This window comes from Typopeltis vanoorti, chromosome 10 (assembly GCF_054136105.1).
Source record: "Typopeltis vanoorti isolate ZY-2024b chromosome 10, IOZ_Tvanoo_1.0, whole genome shotgun sequence".
Classification (NCBI taxonomy): Eukaryota; Metazoa; Arthropoda; class Arachnida; order Uropygi; family Thelyphonidae; genus Typopeltis; species Typopeltis vanoorti.
The window spans coordinates 85540194-85560452 of NC_143558.1; the positions used below are offsets into that span (position 1 = coordinate 85540194).

At 34.8% G+C, this 20259-nt stretch overlaps 1 protein-coding gene across 5 annotated transcripts in view; it reads right to left on the reverse strand.

The window, feature by feature from the left end:
- The window catches only part of LOC150102559 (echinoderm microtubule-associated protein-like 2), a 373793-nt gene that overhangs the window by 152371 nt on the left and 201163 nt on the right, over window positions 1-20259 (reverse strand). For all 5 annotated transcript variants that reach the window (XM_090399817.1, XM_090399820.1, XM_090399815.1 and 2 more), the window contains one exon: window positions 13686-13820. In XM_090399817.1, the coding sequence (XP_090255943.1) occupies window positions 13686-13820 (135 nt within the window). The remainder of the gene's footprint in view (window positions 1-13685; window positions 13821-20259) is intronic.

Consider the following 20259-nt stretch of genomic DNA (forward strand, 5'->3'; position numbering starts at 1 on the left):
GTTCATTATCGAAGCAATAAGAAGTCGCAGATAAATCAAAACTTATTTGGGTTGCCTTAATCAACTGTTATGAAAGTGAAATGGAAAGCTATTGTGTCAAAGAAAATGTAGAATTTAAAATTTCATTAATTCTAGATAATGCACCAGGTCATCTACCTTACATCGGTGATCTTCACCCCAAGATCAAGGTCATGTTTCTCCCTCCAAACACTATTTCACTAATCCAAGCAATGGATCAGAAAGTTCTTGTAGTGTTTAAGGCTTATTATCTACGGAGAACTTTAACACACACCATTTCTGCCCCTGAAGGGAATGATCAGACTCTCATGCAATTCTGCAAAGCATTTGTTATATGACATTTTTATATAACGAAACCTGTGGTGAATTCATCACTAAAAACACACGTATTAACCACAGTAATGACTATTTAATTTGTAAACATTTCATCCCAAGTATCTTGGGACATCGTCAGTACAGTACAGTAGTTAAAACAATACTAGGAATAACATACAGTTAGGGCATGCATGCATTAAATTAAGTGGTAGAAATTTTACAATTTCTAGTACTTAATTACTCACTTTGTCACTACTCATGTAATGACATGTGTGCGCGCACACACACACACACACACACAGAGAGAGAGAGAGAGAAAAGCAGCTTGTTAGGGATGAGCCCAGGAAATGCATGACTAAAAACTGTATACTATGGCAATAGGGAGAGAAGGGAAAGGGAAAATTGATTGAAGAACCAAGTCCAGAAACTTGATTGAAATGGACATGTTTCAAGAGTTACTTGAACTCTTGTTTAGCGATCAGCTTATGCATATCAAATGTCAAGAATAAAGGTAAGGAGAGATGTATACCAAAAATTATTGGCATCAATAATTTTTAAAGACAACCATGAAGCAAATGAGTATGTGAATGAACAAAATATGCAGAATATAGTCTCAGGCAACAATACTGAATGGGATAGACAATTCAGGATGTAAAGGTAGTTGGAGGCTAATGCTACAATTTCTATATGCTAATGCAAGAAGTATCAAGAATAAAAGGGAGGCATTTTTGGCAATGGTTAATGCAATCTCACCAAATGTAATAGGCATGAGTTAGACTTGGCTAACAGTAGATTGGTTAACTCTATCCTCTCTGAAAATTTGGCATTTTCAGGGAGGATAGAGTAGACAGGACTGGGGTTGGGTACTGCTGATGAAAACAGATGAATTGCAGCCAACAAGAGGCAGCAGAAGTCAGTCAGGCAGATAGCAGTTCTTTTGAGTCAATATGGTGTGAGATTGAGACCAATATGACAAAATATAAAATTGGTTGCTGCTATAGGCCGGGGGGGGGGGGGGGGATGGCAGAAATAATGTGGAAGACGTGAATCAATCAGCAGATTAATACAATGAGTGCAAAGTGAGTAATTATTATGGGAGGACTTTAACTTTGGAGATATAGATTGGAAGGAGGAAAGATCGCATGGCAGGAAGGAAATGGAAATTATGCACTTACTGAGATATAATTACTTGAAACAGAATGTAAAAGAGGGGAGTTGGGGTATGAGAGTGTTGCATCGGATTATAGGATCAGAAGAATGGCAGCTGGTATGTGTGTGTAGAATGTGGCCTTCCTCAATGAATCCATAACTCCCTGGAGGTTTCTCTTAATAATAATAATTATGCTCTATTGCAGATATCATTGATTTATTGGCAAAATACTGGCAACTCCCAGTTACACAAGGCCCTGTTGTTTTTGCCAAGGAACTAGGCAAACAGCAAAAAAGGTTTCCCTAATCACTTTCACTTTCCCATTTCCTTGAACTGAAGAAAGTGATCATGTGGTCTTGACTTGGGATATAGCAAAAATGTGGAAATTAAAGTTAAGAAGGGGTATATGTGGAGCTACAAGGCAGGTGATTATCATACACTTAGGAGGTAGATTGCAGGTAAAGTGGCCAGAATGTTAAGGAAAGAAAAATCTGATTATAAGAACAAATTAGCTGAGCATATGAAAGGAAATGCCAAACAGTTTTTTCATTATGTGGAAGGTAGGAGGAAGAATGGTCATGGATGGATAACTTTAATAAGTGTAGATGGTAGGGAAGTGACACAGGCAAATGAAATTGTTGAGCTACTGAGTGAACACTTTGCAGGGGGTATATCAACCAAAAGAAGATATTGTAATGGCAGAAATGATAGGGACTGATGTGAGAACCGTTGATGAATAGGAGATACTCAGGATATTGCAGAATCTGAATGCAAATACAGCTATTGGATTGGATGTGATGTCAGCTTGCATTTTATGAGAATGTGCAAGAGAACTGGAGTTGCCTTTGACTAGGCAGTTTAAGTCTCAGCTCTGGCAAAGTCCCAAGAGAATGAAAGAAGGACAAAATAATTCCTTTTCCATAAAGGACGATCTAAGTCTGTGGTAGCAAATTACAGACCAATTATTATTTCAAGAGCAGTGGTAAAAGTACTGGAAATGTTGGTTAAAATGGAATTCAGGAATGAGTGGATAATAATATGATACTCTGTGATGGGCAGCATGGCTTTGTGAAGGGTCGGTCATGCCTTAAGTAATCTACTAATTTTTCATAATAGCGTGACAGTTGAGTTAGAAAAAAAGGGACTGGCAACACAATGATGATGCTGTATTTTGTAAAGGCATTCGACAAGATACCACATGGAACTCAAACTGCAACAAATGGGGGATGGATATGAAACTGGTGATATGGATAAAAAAGGTAGCTGATGGACAGATACCAAAAAGTAGTATATGGAGGAGCAAAATCCAGGAAAAGGCAGGTGACTAATGGTGTGATGCAGGGTTCTGTGCTTGGACCACTGCTGTTTAATTTTTACATAAATGATATAAGAAGTAATTTGAAAGGGGATATTCAGTTGTTTGCTAATGATGTGTAGGGTATTAGTTAATCAATGTGATGTAGATGCTTGCAGGATGATTAAAATAGGCTGACAGTATGGAAAAAAACATGTCTATTTAATGTGGAAAAGTGAAAAGTTATCAATTTTTGGGATACTAAGATTACAAGCTGAGTACCATATTGAGGGGACTATACTACAGAAAACTGATGAAGCCAGGGATTGGGGGGGGGGGGGGTTAGTAGATAAAGTTTAAGTTTAGAGGGCATATTGTTAAAGTAGCCAAGGTGATTACTTGGGTATTGAAGAACACACTAACAAGCAAAGATAATAGAATTGTCATTCTTCTTTATAAAGCCTTGATATGCCCACATCTGGATTACTGTGCTCAGGTCTGATCACTATGGTTTCTTGTGGATGAGGAAGTGGCAGAGAAGATCCCAAGGCAAGTGACCAAGCTGGTGAGCTGTGTGTGGAATGCTCCCAATGAAGATAGATTAAGGGTTTGTGGGTTGTGAAAGTTGGTTGATAGGCAAAAAAGAGAGGTTATGATAAAAACATTTAAGTTACTTAAAGGATTTTAGAGGATTAATACAAAGGAAATATTTCAGACCGCGCGGTTAGCCTAGTGGCTTTGCGCTTCGCAACCATATGACTGGGGAAGGAGTGTCCCAAGTTCGATTCCTGTTGTAGACGTGAGGAATTTGAGGATCTTCCTCAGGCATAGCCAAGTTAGCCGGTCTTGGGCGCGGTCAGTAGGGTTTTTTCCGCCAGTTTATCTGGCGTTTTTCATCCCGCAAACAGGCAAACCAGCCCCGTGAACATACACCTCTACAGTCAAAAATATATCCCCCCCAGTGGCAGACCAGGCGACGGGTCGGTTGGGAGTAATACTAACAAGTAGTCGCATCTAAGTAACACGCGGACCCTGCATAGGAAGCGGGAATAACGCGAAGAAGAAGAAGAATGCAAAGGAAATATTTCATCACTTGGCTAGAGGGGGGGGAAGGGCAGTTTGTTAATGGTTTCAAGGAAAGGAATGACATATTGTGTTGATAGTTTGGGTCTCCCACAATGAATCTTAAACCTTCATGGAGATACCATGCAATAACAATAATGAGACTTAGATGACAGAAAAGGATGATACTACAAGAATAGAATGTGACAAGTTCAACATATTCAAGGAGGAGAAACAAGACAGGAGGGGTAGGAAGTTTTGTTAATGAAGGCAGAGGAGTTGAATCACACCACAGTATAAATTGCCAATAGTTTGTAGTAGTACAAGTAATACACACAGTGAGTTTGAGAGGCTGTTTGGTATTTGCTGTTTGTTAGAGATTAATAAGACAAAATACATAATTAGGTACTGGTACAGACATGCAACATTTTAAGGATACGAACTGCACAGTTTTAAATCATATGAATGGAAAGAGAACTATCATTATGGGTGATTTCAACTGCAGGAATATAGAATGGATGGAGAAGGAAGCATCCAGGTCAGGAGCAAAAGATTTTATAAAATTAGTCAGGGGTAACTATGCTACCTTAAGCAGCAGAAAAATGGATCTGGTAACAGCATCTGAGAATCTGTCTATAAATCAGTTGACCTATATGATTCCAAATGACGAGCGTGATCGGAAGAACTTGACTTGGGAGGTGACAATGCATGTGAGAGATATGACTAAGAAGACATGTATGTGGAATTATAAGGCAAGTGATTATAATAAACTGAGAAGGCAAGGCAATTTGAAGCATTGCCTTAAGACACGTAAAGCTGTATGGTAAAGGAATCAACAGATCAGTGGAAGTAGTCAAAGAATGTTTGAAGCAAGCAATATCTGACTGCATCCCCACAGAAGAATAAATAATTCCTCAGCAGCAAGACAAAAAACTTATTAAATGTGAATACAAACTGTACTTTTCAAAGAAATGCACATGATAGGATGATGTCCCAAAGAACAGTAATAGAAGGTAAAAAGCAAAAGAAGAGTTGTTTCTGTGAGTTTGTAGTTGAAATTGTTTCGAGAAAAGGAGAAATAGTACCGAAAATTTTATTGTTTACCTGTGCTCTTAGAGAACATAGAAAAATAAATAAAGCTATAGCAAGAAAAGACTTCTGAAAGAATATAAAAATTAAATTTTGTGAAGATGGCAAAATGCAGTGGTGGTTAGTGGTTAAAAAAAAAATTAAAATTAAAACAAGCTTAGAAATGGAAGGTAGAGTATTGAATAAAGTATTAAAGATGATAAAGGTGATATAAAAACTGAAGTGAAAGTTATTTTAGATATCCAGAACTTTTTTTTAATAAAAAAATATAAGCAAGAACATTTTTTAATTTTATTTAATTTTAGATGCAGAAAGTCAATGGAAAGAGAAATATGGAAAGGAAGCTGAAAATTTTATTGCTAATTTGAAACCCACATGAGTGAAGCAGTGCTTTCATTGTACCAATTTATAAATTAATTAATTAATATGAAATAAAATAAAAAGGAATGTGAACATCAAAGGAATTTCCCTACTGAACATTCCAAGAAAATTTATGAATTTATGACAAGGACAAGAAATATTTTGAAGAGAAAATTGGTGACAAACAAGATCATAACTATTTTTCAGGATACTAAAATATTAATTATAAAAAACATTAATACTTTCGTATATTTTGGCAATGTTACATTGCCATCGTCAGGAATCACAAAAAACAATGATATTTGCATGCAGACACTAATACTGGGCAAATAAGTCTGAAGAAAGGCAACTAAAGTGAGGTCTAGAGTCCTAAATGTCACCCCCCCACCAGTGGGCTAAATTGGGTAGTCTTAGCCATTGAGCTGAAGATAAGAAATGAGAGAGGATATGAGAAATATAAAAGGATTAAGGCTTTTCAAATTTGTTGAAAGTTTGGAAAGTTTTTAGAGGCAGAGTCAGATTCAAGGAGCAGCCTTTCACATTTGTATTTGTTGCAGTGTGATAGAGGGGGCTTCTTCCAGCGTATCCAGTGGTGGGTGTCCAAAGCATGGTCAGCAAGTCCTGAGTGGCTGTATTGGTGAAACTGGATGCAGTCCTTGTGTTCAGAAATTCTGATACTGGCTGTCCTGCCTGTTTAGCCATAGTAATAGTACAGTTTGCAACTGCAAGGGACCTGGTAGGTCTAGGGAATGTGGCTGGTATTTCGTAGAGCAGATAAGGGATGCCAATTTTCTATGTGGTCTGCAAATGGTTGTATTTCCTTAGGATTTTTGTAAATTTTTTGGATGTACCCCAGTTAGGTAAGTTAGGAAGTAATGGAAATCAGGTAAGTGACATTGTTTGAAAAAAGAAGGATGTTATTTGGTATTGATGAGCAAGTTATAACTTTTAGTGGAGCGATAATTAAGAATAAAAAGGAAGCAACTCAAAAAAGAAAAGAAACGTAAATGAGATCGTAATTATAGTAGGTACTAACAACTTAACACTAGCAATAAGTTCAGTATAAGAGAGGAGACATGAAAAGGTTGTTGGAAGAGGTGAGAGTGAAGAGTGAGAAAGTGAAAATAGTAAGTATATTACCTCGGTATGATAAAAACGAATTAAGAAGAAGGGCTATGATGGCAAACGATTCGATGTATAGGCTATGTAGAAGGAATGGATTCCTTCTCTCAAACTTACTCCACAAATTTGAGGGAAGACTGGATTTGTACAAGAGGAATGGCCTTCCCCTGAATGCATTTGGTATCAGGAGTCTTGAAACTAATAACTGGTGTGAGACCTAACACAAAGAGTCAGGGAAATTAAATTATAAAGGGAGGAATGGTGAGAACGTAAGTGTGAGAGCCACAATGTTATTTAACTGTGTGTTAATGATGGGAATGGGCTTTATCATGAAAATGTTGATGAGGAGGTTCATCCAGTTCGGACCCATCAAACCTTTTGTATACTCTTGTTTACTTTTGTAAACAAGAGTATACAAAAGAACATTCATGTAGATTATTATGTCTGTACATGAATGCTAGGAGTATCTGAAACAAAGGAGTAGAGTTTGTTGCCTTGGTCAATATGTTGGCACCTCATTTCCATTGTGTCAGTTACTTTCTCCAAAGCCTCAAAAAATTCTTCCACTTCTACCTTAGTAGAATCCTGTGGAATCATTGGCACAAATAAGTCTCATGGTCCGGTTCCCCATTCTCATATTTGCCCACATCACTCAACTTGAAATTGCCTGCCATTCAAGAAGATTAGCCTCGTAGTATTTAGTGTTGAATACTACGGCTACTCCTTCTTTTCCTTGATTGTCATTGCCTGAATATAACATTTTGTATTTATTGCTCAGAAAGATCTCACCAGTTTTTGTCTTTTTTGTTTCACTCTCCCCTATTATGTCTATCTGGTACTTATCCAGTTCCTCAGCTAGCTCCATTTCATTGTCATTCAGGCTTCTTATGTTGATAGTACCGATCTTGAACTATGGTGATGTTGAGTTGGGGTGTGTTTTAGGATTTGTTCCAGTAGCTGACTTTTCGCTGTTCGGCCTAGTTCCCTAGCGATAACAAAGGGGGGGGGGGTGGCCTTGTTTTGCTTGGAGAAGGACCAGCGGGCATGAAATTCTGTCATGTTGTACCATCAATTTTATATTTTGGTTTAAGCCAATAAGAATACAATTTGGTTGGATAAATCTCAAATTGCCAGCTCATCCTCATTCATTCAGTATCCAGGTAGATATCTAACAAGGTGCACCACGAAAAGGTGAGGATTGGACATTAGCCCTGGTCAGTACTTTGCATTCCTTTAAAGGCTATGTGGAGGTCTCCTCTCAGTTATACAGCTTTGACCCTTAAGCACTCCTCTTAATAATAATAATGATAATAATATATGAAATGGTAACAGATCTTGAGTAATCTCTGCTCTGAAGGGGGACCCTGATAGCAGTGCCCAATCAGAACTGAAGTGATAGTTCAGCTAATAATTTTGTTCTGATAGCAATGTCCTAACTACTGAACTTGAACATATCCTCCTTAGACAATGGCTACAATCCCTAATAAATCCAAAAAATATCAAACCCTGTAATTGCAAGGTTTTAATCCCCCATCCTCCTTTAGAGCAGAGATTACTCAAAATCTGTCACCATCCCATATATCCGAGGCACATCGGAAAAACTGACAAAAATCCTAAGGAAATACAACCTTACAACCACTTACAGACTACACAGAATGGCATCCTTTATCCGCTCCACTAAATACCAGCCACATTCCCTAGTGCAACTGCAACCCACATTCCCTGTTGCAACTAGAAGGGAGACCTGGTAGGTCTCCCTTGCAGTTGAAATCTGTCCTACTACAGCCAAACAGGCAGGACAGCCAATATCAGAATTTCTGAACAAAAGAACTATATCCAGTTTCACCAAAACAGCCATTAAGGATTTGCTGACCATGCTTTGGACACCCATCACAGGATATACTGGAAGAGGGTCACTCTATTACACCAGCAAATATAAATATGAAGGACTGTTCCTTGAATCTGCCTTGGCCCTGAAAAACTTTCCAAACTTCAACAAATTTGATACATGAGACTGTCCCAAATTTGGGAAGCATTAATCCTCAGATTTTCAGCCCAGTTACCAAGCCCACTAGGCGGCGCCATTTAAGACTCTAGGCACGACTTTGGTTGCCTTTCTTCAACCTTATTTGCCCAGTATAATATACATTATATAGTGTTAGTACCTGCATGCCCATATCATTGTTGTTTGTGGTCCCTGATGATGGTAATGTAACAACAAAATATAGAAAAGTATCAATTAAAGTTTTTATAATTAATATTTTAGTATACAGATCCCTTGCTTAATGCGGATTTGATTATCAAAGCAAAATTAATTGTGGCAATCCCTTGATATACGTGGCAAGAGTTTTGATTAACGTGCCTTTAACTTACCACACAAAATCATGTTCACGCCACGAGGCTGCTAGCCTTGTGATCATCCAAATTCTCTTAATGATCTATGTGAGAATGCGAAAGTTTTATTTTTTCCACCAAATATGACATCATTGCTACAACCCATGGACATGGGTGTCATTGCAACTTTCAAAGCCTATTTTCTTAAAAAGACATTCTCAAAAGCAGTAGAAACAACAACGGATTTCCACGAATTTTGGAAAAAATTTAACATTAAACACGCAATTGAGAACATTCGGGACTCATGGGAGCAAGTGTCTTCTAGTTGCATGAAAGCTGTTTGGAAATATCTGCCAGAATGCACCAATGACTTAGGTTGTTTTCAAAATCCTGTGAACAACGTGGTCAAAGAAATCGTTGCAATTAGTGAAGACCTCGGTTTTAATGGTGTTGATGCAGAAGATGTTAAAGGATTACTGGATTCAAATTCAAAAAATTTCAGTGACAACGATCTTCTTGAAATTGAACAACGCACATATGAAGACAATGAACAAATGAAATGTGAAGATGAGGTTCCAAAGGAAATAATAGTCAAAGAACTGGATGGAATATTTCGCAGTTTAGAACTGAACAAGAAATTGAATTGAAATTGAACAACGCACATATGAAGACAACGAACAAATGAAATGTGAAGATGAGGTTCTAAAGGAAATAACAGTCAAAGAACTGGATGGAATATTTCGCAGTTTAGAATCGCTTAAGCAGCAAGTAATGGATATGGATCCAGATGTTAATCGAAGAATGCTTGTTTGCCGAGGTCTGGAGAGTCAAAAACTAAAACTGTTCAAACGACTCTTTATAACTTCTTTTGATTAAAAAAAATTTCAGTAACTAATGTAGGTACAAATATTTATTAAACATTTACTTTGCATTCATTTTTTATCCTTCCTAAAAGAGTACCATAACAGTAATCAAACAGGGACGAGTTGTATTTTTTACCATTAATTATTAGATTTGATTAACACGATTTTGATATATGCGGTAACATCGAGGGATTAATTAACCGTGCTAATCAAGGGATACCTGTATATTATTATTTACCCAAAAAATAATAGTTATGAGTAACCAATTTATAAGCCTATCGACCAGAAGAACAAGATCAGTTTATGCCAAATATAAGTTCCCAAGATAAATTTTTTCTTGACAAAAAATAGTTGAGAAATCATGAGAATATAATATAAGCAGGATCTCTACACTTTATTGAACTTGAAAAAGTATGATAAGGTACTAAAAGAAAAAGCTGTGCATAACTAGATTATGCATGGTGCAAAGGGAACCTTAGACTCAGCTTATACTAAGTCACATATAAGGTTGGATTGTACATTAGTCTCCTACTGTTATTTATAATCTACATGGAAATATTATTAGGAAAAGTGATATTAAACCTTATGTACAAGTTAAAAATATTATATTTATTGTATGCAATAGATATAAATAAATAAATAAATTTGCTGCAAGTCAGGCAAAAACTATGAAAAGCCACAAAAAGTTAAGCTGCATTCTTAGTAGTAAACCTATGAAGAGATAATACATTGGTTATTAAGGCATAATTTTCAGTAAACGTGGAGAATCAAATAAGGAAATAGATAACAGAACAAGTAAAGTAGTTGTGGAGTAATTAACAGAGTTAATCAAGGTAGCAGTATATAAGAAAACCGTTTAAACCAATTTTGACAAAGATCTGAAAGATGATTACAAATACTGATCAAAGAATCAAGATCCCAGATATCAAAGTCCTGAGGAAAACTGGGAGAGTGAAAAGGCAGCATCAACTGTTCATATTAAAATTGATGACATCAGAAAATAACTTTATGTTATTAATATTAAAGAATGTGTAACAAAACTAATAAAAAGATGATATGGTATGGTAACTTAAAAAGAATAGGATATGAAAGATTAGCAAAACAATTGTGCACAAAAGCAAAAATTCAGGTAAAAGAATCAGAGAAAGGCCAATGAAATGAGTTAATGCAGTGAACTGAGCTTTAAAGGACAGAAAAAATGATGGGATAATCCAATGGTGAGGAAGCTGTTAATGAAATATGTTGAACTAACAAATATCCAGTAATCACTTGATATATGCCAGAAAACACTGATTATGATCATTTAAAAAAAAAATCAAGAAAGACTATTTTGAATATTGATATTCCGTATTTAAGCCACTCATTCCCTTATGGATCGAAGCTGACATAAGCTTCTTCAAATTGGACAATATAATATCATAGTAAGTTTATTGTGGTTATGAGCATTTTAAGTTCTGAACACACACTGGTTTAGATCCTACAGTTTAGTTATTTGAGACTTACAATTATGAGAGATGTGTATTAAAATTCAACATTAAATCAGAAATAATCCATTATCCACTAACACTTTTTATTCCCTTATAGGGAGTAGGAGAGGCTGTTTAGTCCTAACTTTTGGAGACTGAGGGGGCAGTTCAATCACTACCAGTAGCAAATCAGAGAAACTATCACTAATTATAAATGGCATCCAGTGAAGGGAGGGCTGACAAGTGCCACCATCTCATGGTCTAATCCTAACACTACATATTTATTGTCTGAGATGGTGTTGGTTCTATGGTTGATTTTCTTGAGTTTACAGGAGGAAAAAACCCACTTTCCCATGCTAGAGATCGACTACTGTCTACCAGATGCAAGACCCTTCGTTACTTCTGCGCATGGCAGAAGGTGAATCCATTCCAATAATAGGGTAATCAAATGATCATTGTTTATTACTATATGTCAAAAAATCAGCTTTTCTTTTATGAAAATTCTAGTTTTTAAAGTGGCAACTATTTTACTTGTACAACAGTTGGAAAATTTTATGTATAAAGTATGTGATTTCGCATGTTGGTGACGAATTTGTACATCACCTTATTCCTTTCTCCCCTTCAACATGAATTGACTCTTCTTGACACTGTGCCAGCCAGGGTTCTAACATGTGTGGTCGGACGGTAACTTGGAAACTAGTTAAAGAAAGGCTTAGAAATATTCTTCAAGTCAACAACTAGAATTGAACCTAGATCTTTCTTCAGGTGGCGAAGTACTGTGGAGTGCAAATGCCACTTCCACTGAGCTATACAGGCTATATTAAATCAGAAATAAATAATATATGTTTTGAATAAAACATAGTTTAGAATTAGACTTAAGATAGAAATATAATCCTTCATATTTCTACTATCTTCATAAAACATACTTTTTTGTATATATAATGCTGATATTTTGGACATAGGACAACTTAACCATTTTAAGTGAGTGAATTTCCATTAAATTCATTCACTTAAACGGTGCTGGTATATGAAAATGTGTTACTTTTTTCATCATAAAAATTATGGAAACAACTACTGTGTTAGAGTAAAACTTCAGTTTAATATAAACCAAAATAATCACTCGATGTTTCGACCATCACATTAAGGTCATCATCTGGAGTATCTACATGGTATGCTAAAGTTACACTGATATGATCAACTGTTTAAACTAATGACCTGACCAATGGTTTAAAAAGACCTTACTACATCAAAGCTAGAGTGCTGTTATTATCATCAACTATTTGGTTACAAAAATAAATTAAGCTAGAGAGCAACATGTTCACACAAAAGTTATTCATAAGTATACATATAAATTAAAATAAAACAATATTGATGGTGGCCAATAAAAGCTAAAATAATCGCTTAGAGTCTTAAAAGTTAGGGTTTGATGGAAAACTTGAAGAACTAAGTCGGCTGAATGTGTGCCATCAAAATTCTTGGGATTTTTATGCTGCCATTATTGTTAAGATTAGGATGGTTAATCAAAATTTCACATGCTTCTTTAAATTTCCATTCATACCAAGTTTTTGTATGATGTAAAGAACATGTACTTTTCCAATTCATTTGGTGTAGGATGTTAAGAGCATGATCTGAGAGGCCTGCTTCACCAAAATTGTTAAAATTTAATGTGTCATTTGTGTTATTTTTTATGGACAGGGGTAGTATGTCCAGTTTCTCCGATATAAGGTAAGCTACAGGTGCAATAGATACGATAAACTCTAGGGTGAGCAATGGGCAGGGGGGGGGACCCTTAGAGGCATTGAATATGCTTTTTTTTTTAATTTTATAGGTGGTTTGAAAATGACATTAAGATTATAATGGTGTAGAATTTTATTAATTTTTTTTCTGATAACCCTTTAATGTATGTGATAGCTATGGTCTTACTGTAATTTATATTATATGTATTTTTTATGAAGTTTTATGAAGAAGTTTATTGATAGTATTTCTGTTATAGCCATTATTTATAAATGTATTGCTAATTCTAGTTTAAGAGCTTGTTCATTAGAAAAAATTGTTATAGCACTGTTTTTGAGGGTGTTAATGACTCCAAGTATTTGCAAAGGGTGGTGATATGAGTTAGTATATATGTGGTATCCAGAATGTGTAGGCTTGCAGTAAACAATGAAGGATAGACTGCCTTAGGGAAGATGTGTGACCAGCATCTCCAGGAAATGATACACTAGTGTTAATTTTTTGATTCCAAGTTACGTTTTGTATATTATCTATTTCTGATTTAATGTTAATTTTTCATGCACATCTCATAATTGTGAGTCTCAAGTCACTAAACTACAGGGTTTAAGCCAATAAGTTCAAAACATAGGGGGTATAATCTTGCTATTATATTATGGTCTAGTAAATGGTGAAAATTAATGAATAAATTTCAGAAGTAATATATTATCAAATTGCTTTCTGATTTAATCTTGAAATTATAGACAGCATTTTATATTTTATCTAGAAACTTGAAATATTCTATTTTATCACATAAAAACTCTAATAAGAACAGATTAAATCTATATGACTGTCTTCTTTATTTAAATGTTTGTTATTATTTACAATATTAATTGTTAATTTACCTCAAAAATGCCAATTTTTTTTGCAAGGGTTCCTCCTTCTGCATCCCAAAAGTAAACATGTCCTTTTCCAATAGTGATAATTATATGTTGATCCATTGGATGAAATTCAACAGCTAGAACTGTTTCTGTTGTGCTCTAAAAGAAAGAAAGAAATTTTCATTCTACATAATAATGGTTCAACACATTAGTATTCTTTGCTTGCTAAAAGAAGACTGAATAATATAATCACTAATTATATATGATTTATTTTAAAAAATGCAAATATATACTTGTTAAACAAATTAAAAAAAAAAAATTACTTACACAATGTGTATATGTATTTTATTTTTCCTGGAAAATGCCTCAAGGGTCAGAAATCGACAACAGAACATTTAGCATAAGTGGGGTAAAACTCAGTTAATTCAGAAACCCTACCCAGTCAAACAAATGTTGCATTTTATATTTGAAGCTTGATTGCCCCAGTTATGTTATTCCCCACCTATATCCAACATATATATTAAAAGTCAGTCACAGAGTAAGATAACACTATTATAATTTTATTTTAGTTGGTTAGAATATTTCAGATTCATATCTGTGATGGTTCATTGACTTCAAAGATCAACATGTGCACATCCAAGAATGAAGCTCAATTATAAAAATAACAAAATATTTACTGTAAATATACAAATATATACAACAGATACAAATTCTGCATGCTAAGTAATTTTCTGTATCTGATTAAAGAGATCTGACTTCATATATTATCTATAGAATTAATAGAAAATTAATTTCTAACTTTTTAATACAGGGGGTTCCCAATCTTTTTGTTTCCTAGAGCACATACTAAAATACCGGTAGGGCGATGGGCACCATCTATTTTTTCAAGCAAATTTTTTGAATTCGTTTTGTTAAATGAACACATTCAAAGTTTACATTATAATCAAATGTTTTATTACTTAAAAGTTTACATTATATAAAAATTTAAATATATCTATGTAAGTTAGTGTGATCTTTGACATTCCATTTCGTTGGCCAGTGCTTCATAATTAGGAGAATATGATGATATTCCAGTTCTTAAACTGGAATGAACAACTTCAAATGCGGGTCTACTTTACATTGTATGCGTTTAATACTCGTCATGTGTCATTAACGCATACGTCATATAGCATGCCATGAATTGTTGCGTGATTATTTCAAATAATACGGCACATGGTTGAACAGCGGCGGCCACACACAAATTGGTCGGCAGACGCCATGGTGCCTGCGGGCATAGGGTTGGGAACCCCTGTTTTAATACATACAAATAATAATTAAATGGTCTTTTAAGAATTACTTACTATAAGCTCAAAATTTATATCTTTCACTCTCTGACTCACAGTTAGAGAGATGACATCAAATACTTTACAAAACAAACTGAACACAGCATTCAGTTTAAAGTACTGTAGTTTCACTTGGCCATATGAGAACATCCTTTGCAGCATTTATTTCATCACTATCCTCCTTTATTGTTTCTACACATTCATTCATTCATTCTGTGTCATCTCTTAAATTCTTCAGATTACAATAAAATAAAGTTAAAAGGCCTCACTCAACTAATATAGTTGTATGTCTTCTTTCAGTAAGTTTCTTTAAAAAAATCTTTCTTTCAATTTTGCTGAAGCAGACATGAAGAATAATCACTCAGACAACAGGAGTTCACTAATTGAGTGGTTCCAAATGTATTTCCAATCAAAAGAACTTTATTACAGATTCCATCTTGCTTCTCATATACAAAGGCCTGATACATTATACTGTCCTTCAATTATTAACTTCACAGTTCCTCATTAGAGAGTGATTAAAGATGCATAAAAAAACTTTCTGAGATCACAGAACTTAACTCTGTAGTTTATTCTACCTTTCTGGTTCTCCTTCCTTGATTGCCTACTCTTTACTGGCTAGTGTTCCAGTTACTCAGTGACAGCTGTTCTCCAAACAACAAGTAACATGTATGTCTGTTACTGAGATTCACAGTGAATCTCCAGTGACAACATGGCTGACATTACTACAGTGCTCACACATTACAATAATAGTGGGACATATGAACACTACTATAAACAAACATACACTAATATATGTACAGCATTTCTGTGTTACTCTCTAAGAATTACAAAACTTACAGTAAGCAAGTTAACTATTTATAACTACATTTAAATCTCTTTTATTATGCTACTGCTTTACCACATGGCAGTGCCAATAATACTAGGCATATAACTGCATTATTAAATAAGAACAAATTACATATATACTTTTAGATTATCTTATCATGTGACAAAACATATTCCACATTAATGAAATTTACACTCATTATATATAAAACTTTAAAAAGAACATAAGTAAAATATGTGAGATTTTTTCAAAATGCTGCTCTCTCACACCGAATGATGAAACCCTTAGCAAAGGGAGATACTATCCACTTGGTTACCTAAACTGAGCTGGCAACAAATAATTATAACTTAAGGGTACAAGATATATTAAATTTTTCAAACATTATTAGTTCTTTCTTTCATTTAAAGAATTCTTATCAACGTGATAAATGTCCTCTTGAACTGCCTGCAGTAAATACCAAGATAATAAGACTTGCTGTCTATTTTAACTTAAAGTAGTTTCCATCTCCTCTATTTCTGGAATATAGTTCTGCATGCTTTTCAATTCGATTATTTTGAAATATGCTTTAGTTTTAATTTAAACACAAAATACACTTTCAGTGAGTATTCTTCTTCTTATACAGCTTAAATCAAGCTCTGACCTCCTGGATTTGTTCCCTCCAACCCTGTCTCTCCATTACTTCTCCAGTTTATACATTTCAATATGATGTTGCTATACTGACTAATGGTATCTATCTTGTTCTTGTGTCTTCTCTTGGTGTTTTACCAAGAATTTTACTATTTATAGTCTTCTTAAAAATATTGTCATTTTCCATATGAAAAAATGTATGCCTATTGCAACTTTTTGAACTTCCAGTGACCATTACTACTGATTAATTCAAAGTATAGATGATCACAAGTATTCTGAAGAAATAAAAGAGAATAATTCTTCTGCACTTTCCAAAACTGTTATCAAATTAATAATTTTCAAGAATAAGGTATGTGCTGAGTGCAGTGAATAGCTACTGAAGATATGTTCAATGGCCATTGGTTTTCATAAACTTTCACCAATACAGTAAGCAGAACTTTTAAAAATAAAAATTGCCCGAGAGAGAGTGGTGAGTACAGCATCAGTGAATGTATATAAGTCGAGGTATGATGAGCTGTGCATGTGAGAGTGGTACCTCCCATGATGACTCTCTTGACTCCATGGAGGTCTGTTGATAATAATATTGATAAAACTTTACTTCATAGTTTCCTTTACTAATTTATAATTTAAATAGAAAATGTAGTCCAATTAAATTTACTGTTATTCCAGTTATGTACGAGGGTAGTCTGAAAAGTTCTTGGCCTCGACCATAGATGGCAACACTATCGGCAAGATTTTTTTTGTCTAAGTTGGTACATCTGTCATTTGTACATCCAAATTCTTTGTAAAAGAAGGTTTAATGCCAAAAGAAATTCATTTGAAGTTCATAAACGTTTATGGGCACTCTTCTCCTTCATTTTCGACAATTAAGAAATGGGCTGCCGAGTTTAAACTTGACCGTACAAGCCTTGAAGGATGTCCAAAAAGTGTAACAACACTAGAAATCATTGATCAAGTGCACGATATGGTATTGGATGACCGGTGAGGCACAGTGCTTGAAATTGCTGAGACTATAGGCATTTCAAAAAAACGTGTCGGATATATTTTGCATGAAGAATTGCATATGAAAAAGCTTTGTGCAAGATGGGTGCCATGATTGCTCAAAGCAGATCAAAAATGCACAGACATGAAAATCTCTTAACAGTGCTTGGAGGGTTTTAACAAGAATAAACTGATTTTGTGCATCGATTTATTACTATGGATGAGACTTGGATTCACCATTACCCACCAAAATCCAAACAGCAGTCAAAACAGTGGACAAAAGTGGGTTGTTCAGTGCCAAAGTCAGTTCCATCAGAAAGAAAGGTCATGGCATCGGTGTTTTGGGATGCTAAAGGCATTTTGTTTATTAATTATCTTGAAAAGGGTAAAACAATAACCAGGGAATATTATTCTGATCTTTTAACCAGACTAAATGAAAAAATTTGCGAGAAAAGACCTAGTTTGCAGAAGAAAAAAATCATCTTTCATTGGGACAATGCACCTGCCCACAAAAGTGTTTTAGCAATGGGAAAATTAAGGGATCTGCACTATGAATTGTTGGAACATCCACCCTATTCCCCAAATTTGGCTCCCTCTGACTTCTATCTCTTCCCAAAACTAAAACTCTTCCTCGGTGGTCAGCGTTTTTCTTCGAATCACGAGCAGCTGTAGTGGGGTATTTTGCAGATCTTACTAAGAACCACTACAGGGATGGGATAATGGTACTGGAGCATCGCTAGAATAAATGTATTAGTCTTAAGGGAGATTATGTTGAAAAATAAAAATAATTTTTAAATTATAAATTCGATTTTTCATTGTTAGGCCGAGAATTTTTCAGACGCACCCTCATAATTCAAACACTGAACATGTGGACAACAGAGATTCAATAACACTTTATCATTGAACAGACAATTCAACAAGGTAGAATAACAACAATGAATTTCAAAAGACACGAGCTGTATGCTAGAGTAATACAATACAGTAAATTACAAGATGCGATACAAAAAAATTACTGCTTGCAACTAATAGGGATAAGACTTTTCAAAATTTTAGGTGAAGAGAAACAGTCCTTAGTGTTTAGCTTTGGATAGGCAGCACTTCCCTAACAAATGCTCAAGTTTAAAATGGCAGAGGTGCAGTAGATGGATTTTATGCCAGATCTGTGGCCAGTCTCTATTACATATTATACTAGACCAGACTTTTCATGCTTTTTTACAGTCTTTTCTCAACAGAACATCCTATTTGTCCAATTACAAGGAACTCGATAAATACCTGTGAGAAATATAAGAGACCATTTACCCTTAGTGGATAGTAACAAGGAAGAGGGTTTGTTCATAGGAAGAAAATATGGACATAAATTATATTTCTTGAGGATCATCAAAATTGGTTCATAGATTCCAGTAACACAAGGAATTTGAACTCTTCAGACAAGCTACAAGAGTCAAAGATGCCCTGAATCTTCAATGGGAACAGTCACTCACTGAATGCTGTCATGTTCTAGTTTAAGATCATAAGGGTTGGAACAAATGACATCAGCTCTATTCATCAAAGGATTGATGATGCCCATTTTTGCTTATATAACACAGTGAAGGCAAGTTTATGATATACAGAAGCAGTCAGCATACCAGAGGTAGAGCAGGAGGAGAATGTCCAAGGAGGCTTATTTCTCCTTTAAAAAAAAAAAAAAAAAATCTGTACGGTTAAGGTGATATGGGGGTGGAAACTGCTGGATTTGGTTAAAAATGCAGAAATTAGAAGAACAAGGAGTCTTCTGGATGCTTAGGGTGGCAATTGGCTAAGACAAGAGAAAGGAACTCCTCCTCAATATCTTCAAATCTACTTGTAGAGTTTGTTTTTGCAGACAACATAACCTGAGTAAATGATGAAACCAAACAATTTGACTATGTCTAGTAGAGACCTGTGACAACTGAAAATTTTAACAATTAGTAAATAAGAAATAAGAAATGAATGTCAAAAGTGACCGTGTCAATCAGCTGTAAAAAAAAAATTATTTCTTTTGATCTTTCTGAAGAGTTTTTCATCCACAAAAGAGTGGGAATAGCCAGTACGAACATTTAAGATCTGAGATAAGAATTTTGTTAGGAGGTAAGAGAGTCCATACAGTCGATGATATTCAGGACCCTTATTTTGGAAACCTTTAACTCACAGTACTGAGCTGAGTTGATAGGACACACAAGTTCATCTCCTGATTGTAACGAAAGAGGGTTATTCTTTCTCTAAGTAAAAGCATTGAGATGTGACTGTAGATTTCATTCCTGAAATCTACAGTACTTGGTTATAAGCAATGTTCCCTCTAATTTTTGCCGCCTATGTACCCATAGAAAGCATTTTGTGCATACGTTTCCAGTCTCGGACTCAATGTGTGTAGCTTTTTTCCATTCTATTGGTGGGTTACTTGTTGAATAGATTTTATTTAAAAATGATAGTCTTTCTTTGAACCTTATTCCTGCATACTTATACAATTCTGAACCTAACCCATCCTCTCCAGGTGATTTTCCATTTCTTGTTTCTTTCAGGCTGATTTCTAATTCTTCTTTAGTTATTTCCTTTTCATTAGGTGTTTGCCAGTTATCTTATTTAAAATATTTATCTGTCCACAATTCTGTATAGAAATTTAGAAATTCTAATTTCAATTCAGTGTTTAATTTTATGTTTTCTTTAGCATCTGTACTTAAATGCTTCAAAATCTTATATACATTGGGTTTTATTTTATATAAATTATGTACTAAATTAGAAACAAATTTGTTCCATGATATTGAACTATGTCTTTTTCTTTGTCCATATAAATAATAACAATAAATACAGCTGTATTAAACTTCAA